General features: G+C 41.5%; 1 protein-coding gene across 11 annotated transcripts in view; it reads right to left on the bottom strand.

Annotated features, from left to right (window-relative positions):
• Positions 1 to 12,884, bottom strand: part of CCDC178 (coiled-coil domain containing 178) — a 136,723-nt gene extending 123,839 nt beyond the window's left edge. For 2 of the 11 annotated variants that reach the window (XM_083517749.1, XM_083517741.1), the window contains exons 1-4: positions 10,314 to 11,080; positions 4,046 to 4,120; positions 1,818 to 1,957; positions 375 to 409 (exon numbers count right to left, since the gene is read on the bottom strand). In XM_083517749.1, the coding sequence (XP_083373875.1) occupies positions 375 to 409; positions 1,818 to 1,957; positions 4,046 to 4,120; positions 10,314 to 10,347 (284 nt within the window). In that variant the 5' untranslated portion in view covers positions 10,348 to 11,080. Of the gene's footprint in view, positions 1 to 374; positions 410 to 1,817; positions 1,958 to 4,045; positions 4,121 to 7,619; positions 7,721 to 8,322; positions 9,042 to 10,313; positions 11,081 to 11,100; positions 11,172 to 12,738 lie in introns of those variants that run through there. The other 9 variants (XM_083517745.1, XM_083517742.1, XM_083517739.1 and 6 more) reach the window with 9 other exon arrangements.
• Between the last annotated feature and the right edge of the window lie 505 nt (positions 12,885 to 13,389).

Genomic DNA, 13,389 nt, shown 5'->3' with positions numbered 1-13,389 from the left:
ATTAAAGTGAATGGGGAAGCCCTTATTCATGCTAGAACTCCATGAGTGCATTAGTAAAATACAGTGGTGTCTCGCAAGACGAAAATAATTTGTTCCGCGAGTCTTTTTGTCTTGTGATGTTTTTCGTCTTGCGAAGCACGGTCCGTCGCAACTGCGCCTCTTCAAGCGGCTTTAAGAAAAAAGCGCAAGACGTTTTCGTCTTGCGAAGCAAGCCCATAGGGAAATTCATCTAGCGAAGCAACGCAAAACCGAAAAACCCTTTCGTCTAGCGAGTTTTTCGTCTTGCGAGGCATTCGTCTTGCGGGGCACCACTGTAAAAACAATTAGAATGGTGCCTGCTACAAACATTAAATCAAAACTCAGAAGATCCTTACCATGGAATTTTCTCCAGCTTGTACAAGTGATCATACTGCAAATACAAAGAAGATGCTTCATTAACATATTTTATGTTGTGGAATTTGCACTGAGTATGTGTATGGAGATAAGTTGAATTTGTTTTAAAATGATTTCACGGACCACAGACTTTTTTTAAAAAAAATCATACAAATATGACAGTAACGTTATATTTTATGTATTGCTTTCCTAAACATGCCAAGCCTTGTAACAGCAGCTTCATAATGACAGCCTATGAATCAGTTAACAAGGTTAAAATCTTAATTTTTCTATTACTACTTGGCTTACAAAGTAAGTGTAATCTGCCAAACATTTGAGTTGTGGATGTAGTGTGTGACAGTTGGACCAAAGGGTTGGATCAAATGATCCACCTCTGGGCTATTTGTGATTTCATGTTTAAAGAAAAACTATATAGATATCGTGAAAATACAATGACTGGACACACATCCTGTTCTGATATATTGAAACCTGCGTTTCCCAGCAAACTGAAAGTTTTTAATTTTGTAGTCAAATAGCAGTGGAGGGAGCAACCCAAAATGTCCATCATAAGGCAATCAAAATAAGAAAATTCTATACAGTCTTATTATTTATTAAAGTTGTTTACTGTCCTCCATCCAAAGAATTCAGGGTGGTTCACAGCATCAAAATACAAAATACATATTGTTATGAATGCGGGCGTGGTTGCTCGAGAGCAAACAGGCAAGACTCCCCGTTGGTCTTTTCAAGGCTTTATTATTTGTCCAAAACGTTCACAATGCAGACTGACTCAATTCCATGTCTGCTCAGTCGCTAGCAGAATCTGGGAGTGGGTGGTCCTTAAACTCTCCCCAGCAGAGCAGTTTTTTGACCCCCATCCTACGCCTCCCCTCTCTGCGCATGAGCCTACTGCGCAGAGAGGGCGTGGGCAAAGCGGGACTTGCCTCCCCCCCCCCACTTTGCTCAGGTTCGGTGTTGCGGCTCTCCCTTGCATCTTCTGAGCCCTGCATCCCTTCCCCACTGGAGGCGTGGCTTCGCTCCTCCCCGGAGGATGAACTGCTTCTCAAGATCTTTGGCGGCTCCCTGTAACCCAACTGCCCTTCCACCTCCGGTCTCTGAGCTGATGGCAGTTCCCTGACACATATTAAAAACAAAGCAAACCAATAACCCCCTCCTCCCAGAAACACATTTAAAAGCACATACTGTAGAATGTTAATCAGACAAAGGCCTAGTTCAAGAGGAATGTTTTTGCCAGGCGCCTAAAGATGTAAAATGAAGGCACCAGGCGAGCTGCCCTGGGAAGAGCAACCCACAAATGGAGTCTTCGGTATTATTGCTTTTGTTGTTTATTATTGTTTTTGTAGTATTACTTGTGTCCCTATTTTTGATGTCAAATAAAAATGAGCTCTAGTAAAATTTCTGTGAAGGTTGGGAAATAAATAAAGTACCTGTTGAAAGGATTCTTCCACTTTTACTTCTAGATCTTGAATGTGATGGATAGCTTTGTGAACACATGAAGCTGGAGCATTTACAGCAGCACAGCTACGTTGCTTGCAGGGCAAGCCCCCCAAAAAGTTTTCCTTCATCCCTAAAAGTATTCCAAAAAAAGGGGGGGAAATGCAAGCAATAAATATTTTTAAAGTTTTACAAGTTACAAAGAATGTGTGATCACTACATTTTACAGTATAACTAGATGTCACACGGAATCTTGTATTTCAAGCTCCCAACACCTTTTTCTTTCTTAGAAACCAGGTACAATAGGCACCAATTTGGATCAGGATGGTGGTGGGAAGATCTGTCACGCTGGAAGAAGTTAGGATGCTGACTCAGGGCCTCCATGGTATTGCCTCCACTGGTAGCCAATGTAAACCAGAAAATGAAGCATTGCAGGTACTTGTGTGCTATGCCAGGCCATCTGCCAGCAATGCGCTCACTATGGGCCTCCTGCTGTGCCAGCCTGGAGCTGGTGTAGCAAAAGATTGTGTTTTTACTGCTCCTCCACCTTTTACCTTGTCCAGTGTGAGCTACAGGTCTTCAAAGGTGGTGGTGGCTTCACCACTCCATTCAGTCTTGCTGCTCCTGGCCAAAATTTAGGATTGCAGCCAATTGCCATAAAAAGTAAAAAATAAAATAAAAAATTACAGGCTTGCCATGCAGCCCTATGCAGTTCAGTGGGACTTTGGTGGGATCTACAGTGGTTCTCAAATGCCTTGGTACTCAAACAACTTCGAACCCAAACGCTGCAAACCTGAAGTAAGTGTTCTGGTTTGCGAACTTTTTTCAGAAGTCGAACGTGCTCCGTTCTGAGTATTAAACTTCCAATTTGAGTGCCACACTTCCATTTTGAGTGTTACACTGCTGATTGAAGTTTTTCACTTCAGTTTTGAGTGCCACACTTTCGTTTTGAGTAACACTTTTTTGAGTAACACTGTTTTGAGTGTTACGTTGAGTTCTGTCTGTCTTTGCTAATTTTGCATTTTTGTTTTCAAGGCTTATTTGTTTTGTTTTTCTGACTGTGTGGAACCCAGTTCAGCTACTGATTGATTGATTGATTGTGTGACTGCAGTACATTGTTTATTGCTTTCATTTTATGGACTAATGGTCTCGTTAGATAGCAAAATTCATGTTAAATTGCTGTTTTAGGGGTTGTTTTTAAAAGTCTGGAATGGATTAATCCATTTTGCATTACTTTCTATGGGAAAGTGCACCTTGGTTTTGGAACGCTTTGGTTTTGGAACTGACTTCCAGTATGGATTAAGTTTGAAAACCAAGGTACCACTGTACACACATATAAAAACTGTTCTGAAAAGCGCTTTTAAAAATACATTGAATTTTCCATCGCCATCAAGTGTCACATTGTATATAGCACTTACAACACACTTAAAATGTTTTATTTGCAGTTATATAGCTGAGTCCTTACTCCCAGGTAAGAATATACAGTCTACAGCTTTTGCTGTTAGGTATATATTTCGCCCTCTATGGCTAACAGCAACTTGCAGGGAGGATCAGGACTAGCGCCATGACATGGAGAACAAGTGTCTGACTACCCTGACCCAATATTTTGAGCCTAATCCAAATTAGGCCCCACAATCTGAATGAATGAGAATGACTGAATCAGAATAGAAAAGATGTGGATGGTTTTCATGTAATAATTACTCTGACTCTTAGTTTCCAGTTCCAATCAAGTTTCACATACATGTAATAGCCCAGACTTCACACTTATCCCTCCCTAGATCGTGCTAGGGAACCATGTACACCGGTTCAGGTTATTAGTCTTAAAGACTGAGGAAATCATAGAAATCATAGAGTTGGAAGGGGCCACGACAATTATCTAGTTCAACCACCTGCAATGCAGGACCCTTTTGCCCAATGTGGGGCTCAAAGCCATGACCCTGAGATTAAGAGTCTCATGCTCTACTGACTGAGCTATCCCTCAGGTAAAAATCCAACATCAAGGCAAGCCAAGCTGGAAGTAACAATCCCAAGAGAACAGTATTAAGGGACAACAGCAAAAGTGGGAATAGATACTAGGAGGGAGGATACAACCAAAGTACTGTATATACAAACACACACACACACAAATTCAAAAGTATCAGGAAAAAAGAGAGTTTAAATCTGTTCAAAACTTTAAAGAAATGCAAATTGTACTAAGTTCCAAGAAGCAGGGTGGAAATACCTTCTGGTTTTTGGCGGTTATCCTTGGAAGAAAGTAATGACATTTCAGTCATTGTTGCCCACAGTTCTTGGCAGCCTACTTTGGTTTTTTTAAAACAACAAAACAAATAGATAAATATACCATTATAATGTACTGTATTCCAAATATGAACATGCAGCATTGCTAGTATAATTCATATTTTTCATTTTTAAAAGCCATTGGATTGTCAAAATCTGCTTATTAATTATTCCAAGCACCAAAAAAATAGATATAAGTGAAAGAGAAATGAGTACACAACTGAGGCTTTACTTTTGTTTTCCTCTGTTGTAACTCTCGGTGCAAAGCAACTTGTCTTAAGAAAACGAGAATAGCTGCATATACACAAAAGTGGAAGTGGAAGTAAAGCTTGTATTCTGCACCCTCCCTCCTATCAGCAAGAGTGGTTGATCCCAAAGCTCTAAACTGGTTCTCATATTGGACAATTTCTTAGGAGCTGAGTAGCAGGCTACAGAGTTGCAAACAACCCTTGATATAAATCAGAAGCAACGTTGTAAAATCAGTACAGTACTGTACTAGGACTTGTTTGTTAAATTACTCAGCATTTAATGTTGATCCCACCCCTTCACAGCTGGGAAAATAATTGTAACATAAATTATTCTTTCCACTTTAAAACAACAACTTTGCATTGCCCTTTTTATTAAATTTGGCATTTTGGGACAGTAGCTTAAGAAACAATGGGATGTGTTTCTTATTTAGGATAAGTAGAGGGAAATACATTGTTTCAACCACAGGATGCATTTTGCATTCAGGAAATGACACTCAGGAAAGAGGTGAGAATAAAATACAGAGCACTACTACAGGTGCATAGACTCATCGGGTATGCTATGCAAATGCTTCTACATTCTATTTCACACTTCATTAAATAAAATTAAATAGTCAGCAACACACATATACAACATTCTAAATTACTTAGTTTCTTCAAACTTCCCTAAGATATGGATTTAAATACATTAAATATAGAACAGAAATTTCAATAGAAAACTGAGAATTTAGCACTAAAACAATTCTTCATTAACAGGAAAGCATAATTTAAAAGCACGATTGCTTTTAAAATCAAGTTACAATGGCTGTGTGAAATGGAATGCTAAACCATAGTTTAGCATTGTGAAAATGAGATTAGGTGACCCTCATGATCATATACCAGAAGTGCCCCATCAGAAGATCTTAGGGCTCAAAGTAAAAAAAAAAAAGGAATAAAGGTTCCAAGTTGTTTACGGCTTTGTGAATTCACACAAGAACTTTGAACATGACCTAGTAGCAAATCCACAACCAGTACAGCTCTCTCAGCAAAGGAGTAGTATTCAGTCAGTAAGTAACCTTCTTCTGTAAGCAGTCTAGCTGCTATATTCTTCACTTGAGATGCCCCACACAAACTGAATTCTCTATGGACCACTGTGATCAGGCTATCCTAGTCAAGGAATGGTTGCAGCTGGCAAACTAGCCAATGCTGATATGTAGAAGGCACTTCTACTCACAGAGGTCACTTAGGCCTCTAGTGTCAAAGATGGATCAAGGAGTACAAGTTGGAAATCTGGTCCTTCAGAGAGAGCTCCATCCCATCCCATCCAGAATAGGCAATTGGCCTATATCCTGAACATGGGAACAAACTAACCAACCAACCAACCAACCAACCAACCACAAAGCCTATGTTTTTCCAAGATTCAAGCTCAGTTTATTCACCCTCATCCAGTCCGCCTTTGCATCCAGGCATCAATCCAGTGTTTGCCCAGCTTCTCCCAACTTAGATGTAGTCTGGAGGTGTAACTTTTTTTTACCGTATGTTGAAATGTATTCAGCCTTACCAAATGCTTTGCTTCGGCTTTGAATAAATTACTGCAGGTCAGGCTGTGGTTGCATGTTTGAACAGTTATCTCTTCTATATTTTTAATTGAGTGGCACAAATTAAAAGAAAAATTAGATACAATTATCTTTTTTGGCATTTGAGTATTTAAATATTTTGTGCATATTTCAGCATTTGATCATTAATTTTCTTTTAAATTCTCTGCCAATAATTGCTCACTGTTTTAAAGGATCACAGTGATGTGTGATTTGTACAAACATATGGAGCAATTATACTTAAACTAAGTTTCAATTTTCAGTTACTAAGGCAACCAGTGCATCCAGAAAAAAAAGTCTAGCTAAGGCAAGCCAGTATCTGCATCAATATGCCTTTTGTTCAAAAAGAATGTTAATACTGATCCACTTCACAAAAATGTTAGGATTAAGAAAACATAGAAAATTGTCATATCTGCAGGTGGTAAAATGGTTATGTTGGAACTGGAATGAAGTTATGTTTTCTATCTACTCTGAAATTTAGATGGATGCATATATGTGAAAATGCTTAATTGAAGTAAGCCATGCAAACAAGTTATTCTGAAATAACAAAGCTTAATATATATGGGTTAGCTAAAAATTCTCATGTACCAGTCATCAACAGAAGGTGGATTTGACTCAACCTACTCACTATGAATGCCTCCCTTGTTCTGTTTTAATGGTAAAGGAGCAGACATGAGAGGTGTCGGAACCGAGTTCCGGGGAGTTTCAGCTGAAAAAAGCCCCGTAAGGTCATTTTAAAAATGAACATAGTAGACCTTTCTTCCAATAAGTTAAACTGTTTTAACTATTCTACACATAAAAAAGGTAAAGGACTCCTGACAGTTAAGTCCAGTCGTGAGCGACTCTGGGGTTGTGGCACTCATCTCGCTTTACTGGCTAAGGGATCTGACATTTGTCCGCAGCTTTTCCGAGTCATGTGGCCAGCATGACTAAGCCGCTTCTGGCAAAACCAGAGCAGCGCACGGAAACGCTGTTTACCTTCCCGCCGGAGCGGTACCTATTTATCTACTTGCACTTTGATGTGCTTTCGAACTGCTAGGTTAGCAGGAGCTGGGATCGAGCAATGGGAGCTCACCCCGTCACAGGGATTCGAACCGCCGACCTTTCGATCAGCAAGCCCTAGGCTCAGTGGTTTATTATTCTACACACATATATAGAAGCAAAAAGCAAAGTAATCTGACTATGGATCCTTATATAGCCAAAATGTAATGTATATAAATTTTGTTGCTTTGTTTGGATATATGTGATACATACTGTAAGAACATTTTCAGACTGCTCAATTTAGTGATACTATTCCCCCTCCCACTGGTTAATAATAATAATAATAATAATAATAATAATAATAATAATAATTTATTATTTATAACCCGCCCATCTGGCTGGGTTTCCCCAGTCACTCTGGGCAGCTTCCAACAAATTATTAAACTACAGTGGCCTGTTAAACAATAAAAGCTTCCATATTAGTTGAATTTAAATATTCATAGTAAAATGTGACATTGGTCAAATATGAACCATCAGGAAATCAGCCTTCAAACTCACTTTTATACTCTGGTCAGAGAAAGAAGTAAGTGTTATTTGGTTAAATACCATTAGACCTAGTTCCAGCTGCACAAAAAAATTGAAGAATGCTAAATGTTCAGATGCTATAAAAAAGCAGCCTCCCTTCATACCCACCAATATCCTTTTGAACAGTATTTACCTGTTAAATTTCTTTTTGACTCTTAATTATTTCTTTATACAAAAGCATCTTCCGGTGAGGCAAAATGTGAGCTTATCTCATGGCTCCAGTTTGGTGCTTAACTATAATGAAATAACAAACACCTGATTCAACTTCATAGATTTGTAGCTCCAAAGGAACACATAAATAATCTAGTCAGATCTATAATACATATACTGTATGACAGAATTTTCTCTTGATTTTCATCATACTCTAACATTTATCTATAAAGCTGTTTACCTTTAAGGAGGGAAACAAAACACATAATATAGGACTTGATCACTTGATCATTTGACACTTGATCACTAAAAGAGAAGCCTGTTTGTTTGCCACCACACTGGACAAAAAGAACTGTGCACAATGTGTTGGCATTGTAAAAATGTATGGGAGGTGGATCCTGAAAAAGCACAAAGAACCACAATGCCATGGAACAATACAGAATTATGGAGTACAGAAACACTGTGCACCTGTTCTCTAATTTAAGGAATAGTGAGCATTACTGTGTAAGAATATAATTGAGCTTCTCAGCAAAAAAAAATAGTACTGGTATACACAATAACTTCCCATTCTGAAAACATATAATATTACCACAGCACTTTGCCACAGAACATGAGGGGGGGAGAGAAACAGAGAAAAAGACTCCAAGTTAGCAAAGAGGGGTAAACATTTATCAGTAGAGGCTTACCTTACCTTTTCTTCAGAAACTCATTGAGGCTTTTAATATGGAATGCATCAGACATGAACCTACACAGACCTTTAGATCTTCATTTGAGTCTCTTATCCAAGTTCCCCCTCTGAGGAAGGTTTGGAGGATGGTGACAAGGGAGAAGACCTTTTCTGTTGTGGCTCCCCAGCAAGGTCTGCTGGGCACCTTTGTTGACATCTACTAGGCACCAGGTAAAGATTTGTCTTTTTTTCTAGGCTTTTGATAAGACTAGGATGATCTTGTTTGTTCATTGCATACTGCTAAAACTTCCTGTGGCTGTTATGGAGGTTCCTGTTTTTTGTTCTGTTTTTTATATAACATATCTATTTGTGTTTTTCGCAGTATTGCAGGTCACTTGGAGAAATTCAGGTAACAAGTGACCAACCATTCTTAATAATGATAATGTAAATAGGGTGTTTCTGCTGTAAATGAGTACACTGCAACTCTTCCTAGTGCTCCAGCCATATGCTAAATTCTTACAGCCAAATATTCAGCATGTTTAGATGGAAATAATTGGATTAACTGAGGGTGGCTTTCTGGTAAAGTCACTTATGACTGCAGTCTGTAGATTTATTGTTTCAGAATGGAAATACATACTGTACTGTTTTTATGAACCTACAATTCTTGAATATTCCTGTAGTCATCTGCTTTCTCCTGCAAATTCACCTGTCCTAGCAGGCTGATTTCTTATCTTGGAGCTGAGATGGGGCAAGGAATGGGTTACAGTTTTATTTCAATCCACATTTTATTTATTTTTATCACCTGCTGGCTTATTGCTATTTATTGTTCTGCTGCTTTATTATTTATTTATGGCTTGTTTTAATGGACTTAACTGTTGTTTTAAACTGTTGTTTTTGTGTGTTTTATGATTTTGTACACCAGTGTGGGAGGGCATTATCCTAAAAGGCAGGCTATACATTTTTAAATAAATTAATAAGTAAATAATAAACGGCTGGGAAGGAACTTGCAGGGGGAAATCAGGTATTGCTTATACACCTTCCTCTTTCACCTGCTGATTCAGCCCAACAATTGTCACCCTCATACCTGCATTGGTGCTATGAGGCAAACATTAGGTTGGAATCCCAATGTTTGCTTTGTAATATGTATTTCTGTCTCCAGTGACACAGCTACTTGCTTCAGCTGTGACTATTCAAATTATAACTTTGACAGCTGAATCACTCAGGTCAGGTACTCTAAAAAACTTCATCAATATTACCATTTGCTCCAGGACAACTGCAGCAGATGGATGACAGATATATCTCCTGCCCCTACTTCAGTGCTCCCCAAATGACCCAAGGCAGGTTGCCCAAGTCAGGCTGATTGCCTCCATCCAGCCACCAGGCCCTGTCAGTTCACATGGAATTCTGCCATCCATCAAGGTTACAAAAAATGATGATACTCAGAATATAAAATCCTATCAAGTCCCTCTACCAGATGAGTGCAAGGAATTCAGTCTGGGCACCTCAGCTGTTAGAGACAGCTGTGTACAAACACTCTAAGCTAGCATGTGGAGAAAAAGGAAGGTTTAATGCACTAGAAATTTTGCAAAGAGGCTGGAATTCAGACAAAGGAGCAAGATCCCCATGCCTACTGACAAAACTAGGGAGTCCTACACAAATCTGCAAAGATGATTTCTGATTAGACAGCAGCCAGGCAGACACATCCACAAAGGGCTGACTCACAGGATATCACAATGCCTTCATTCCCACATAACATAAACGAACAAACTTGTGGGCTCCCAGAGAGGAGATTGCAGCTTTCTTCCCCCCCCCAGTTATTTTGCAGTTGCTCTGTGCTGAGCTAAGCCACGTTTTGGCTTAGTCTGCTGTCTGAACCTGAGCTTGTGGTTTAATGGTCTCAGGCAAACCTTGAGCTGTAAAGCATAGGAGACATCTTCCAGTGTTGATACTGCATTGGGTGAGTATTGTAATCCAAGAAATGCCTGTTGTAAATTTTTTAGTTGTGAGTACCTGATGCGTCTAAACAGATGTGGTTGTATAGCATGGCTTGACTGTAGATGATGGATTTTGTGGTCTGTTCTAGGTGAAAGCTGGAAAGATGTAAGTATGTGTAGTGGACAGTTTCCTATATAAGGATTTGCTGGATTAAATGGGATTTATATTACTGTTGTTGTTATGCCATTGCACAGTAGTTTCCAGAAAGTGCTCCTCTTGCATGGATTAGTCTACGCTCAGGTTGAAGATGGGGTGAAAGTTGCTGAAGTCTTGGTGGAACTGCACATGTGCCTCCTGTTCATGAATCAAGATGACAAAGATTCTCAATGTATCTCAAGTAGAGGACAAGCTTTTGGGAACAGAAAATGAGCAAGAGTTATTACTCTAACATGGCCATGAAGATGCTTGCATACTGCTAAGCAATGGCCATGCATATAACTGCCATGCCACTGTGCTATGTGGTAGCTAAGTATGTTGAAGACTCCATTAAGGATATTCCTGATAGTTTGCAGACCATCTTTGTTTTTGTAAAAAGTGCCTCAATGTTCATGGGAGCTAGGAATGGTATTTTCCGGGGAATTGCCAATAGATTCTAGTTTCCTCAGGAAATCTGGGATGTTCTGTGTGCAACCTGGAGTGCTGGTGGCGAATAGAGTCTATATAACTAGAAAACCCTACTGTAATGGCACCGATGCCTTATACTATGGGGTACCCAAGGTTGCCTGATCTGTGTATTTTGGGAAGCAAACAGAAGATGCTAGTGGTTCCTCAGATGTGTTTCTATAGATTTGGTCCTACTCGCCTGTAGGAAATTCCTTCATCAGCTTTTGTGGTTCCTTCTGGTATTCCTCAGTGGGATCTGAGGATATGAGCCTGTAAAATGTGGGGATGGAGGGTGTAGTGGCTAGGAGAGGAAGTTATAAATCAGAAAGCCTCCCATTTTAATTTATCAGATTTGTCCTGGAATGGGTAGATCTGGTTTTAATGGGGGTGGGGGTGGGGATACAGACTAGCATTTGGATGCTACCAATGCTATGTGCTCCCCCACCTGGAAGCATCCTAACTTCTTTTTACCATTGTTGTAAGGACTGCACGTAGATGATACAGGCAAAGCACTTCAAAGACTTGGAAATACTATACAATACAGTTTTTCTTGTTGTTGTCATTGTGTGCCAAGGGTGCATAGAAGAATCCTACCCCAGCCTTTCAGACTCATTTTCAACTGAATCATAGAATAATAGAATTGCAGAGTTGGAACTGGGTCAATGTAGGAATCATTTGCCCAACGTACGACTCGAACCCACAGCCCTGAGATGACAAGTCTCAGGAGCTACCGACTGAGCTATTCCAGGCCGACAAAGTCTGCAAACTGGAAATACTTTTGTCAGGCCCAAAACACGTTTGGGGATATCCCCTCCTAGGGATCAAGTGGCATTGTGGCCCTTAAGTTACGAAAGGGTGGGAGGAGGAAGGAGCTAAACTCTGTCCAAACTACCCTGACCCTCCCCAAGGAGCTCATCTTTGTGCTTCGAATGACACTTCTGAGAGCCAAGCCCACTGTGCACAGGTCAAGCACCTTCAGGGGGTCATGCTGCCAAAAAGGTGCAGTGTACCTTTCCATGGGCATAGCCAGGATTTCTCGGGGGGGGGGAGCAGCCAAAGTTCTTGAGTTTTTTTGGGGGGATCTATCTGCCCCCCCAAGGGACACTGGTGGTGCTGTGGGTTAAACCACAGAGCCAGGACCTGTCGATCAGAAGGTCGGCGGTTCGAATCCCCACGACGGGGTGAGCTCCCGTTGCTCGGTCCCTGCTCCTGCCCACCTAGCAGTTCGAAAGCACAAAGTGCAAGTAGATAAATAGGTACCGCTCCGGCAGGAACGTAAACGGCGTTTCTGTGCGCTACTTTGGTTTGCCAGAAGCAGCTTAGACATGCTGGCCACATGTACGCCGGCTCCCTCGGCCAATAAAGCGAGATGAGCACCGCAACCCCAGAGTCGGTCACGACTGGACCTAACGGTCAGGGGTCCCATTACCTTTTTACCTGCCCCCTACCCTGCTTTGGCTACACCATGTACCTTTTTGGGGCTAGCCAGGGTTTCCCAAACTGGGGTCTCCAGCTGTTGTTGGACTACAATTCCCATCATCCCTGACCGCTGGTCCTGTTAGCTAGGGAAGATGGGAGTTGTAGTCCAGCAACAGCTGGAGACGCAGGTTTGGGAAACCCTGGCTAGGCTATCCATGCCTTGGCCCGTTGCATTCCCGCCGCAGCAGACAGGTGCAGATTCAGGCAGCAACACCATCCCGTCTTCGCAACTTCAAATCTCTGCTCCCCCCTCCCTTCCGCGGAGAGGGCGGGGCGCCAGATGCGCCGCCGCTCCTCGCCTTCCCCCCCATCTGTGGAAGGAAGCTCGAGCCCTTCGCCTCGTCCGGCGGAAACTCACCGGCCCCGATCCCGCCTCGCGCTCCACGCGGCCTTCCCCTCCTCCCCCGGCGGCGACGAGCGGCGCGTCCTTCGGCAGGAGTTCGTTATTCTCGTCGTCTCCAGGGCGACGGCTGCGTCGAAGAAGCGTGGGCTACACTGCAACACACACACACACCCCCCCCCCGCAGCCTGAGGATCTTTTGCCCTTTCCTGTGCTTGCATCTTGCCAAACACTGATGCCTTTTCCTCTATTAACATATAAACACTAGATTCTGTTATTTTGATGGAATAGTCCCCCCCCAACAGTTAACCCCATTCTAGTTGCTTCTTCCGACAGAAAGTGTGTGCTCGCAGACGCGTTTGCACACGCAAACTGCACACATGCCATGCACATTATTTGCTCTTCCATGAGAGCTGAGTGAAAGCCAGACCCAGTAGGATGGGAACGGATCCTCCTGAATTTGCATTCCTTAATAACTGTGCTGTTAAAAGCCACGAGGAAGAAAGTGGAGTAGATATAATTGTCACTGCTATTAGACAGCATTCAGATATTGTTAGGGCATGTCACATTATCTGCATTTGCAGTTTAGAGGCTGCAAGGGTAATTTAGCTCTTAACACTTCTTGTTATCGCTTATCTGTGCGACGCTCCAGAAAGGAGAAAGCATTGC

The sequence above is a fragment of the Podarcis liolepis genome (assembly GCF_965112155.1).
Source record: "Podarcis liolepis genome assembly, chromosome: 8".
NCBI classification, from domain to species: domain Eukaryota; kingdom Metazoa; phylum Chordata; class Lepidosauria; order Squamata; family Lacertidae; genus Podarcis; species Podarcis liolepis.
This window is presented reverse-complemented; position numbering and strand designations above follow the sequence as displayed.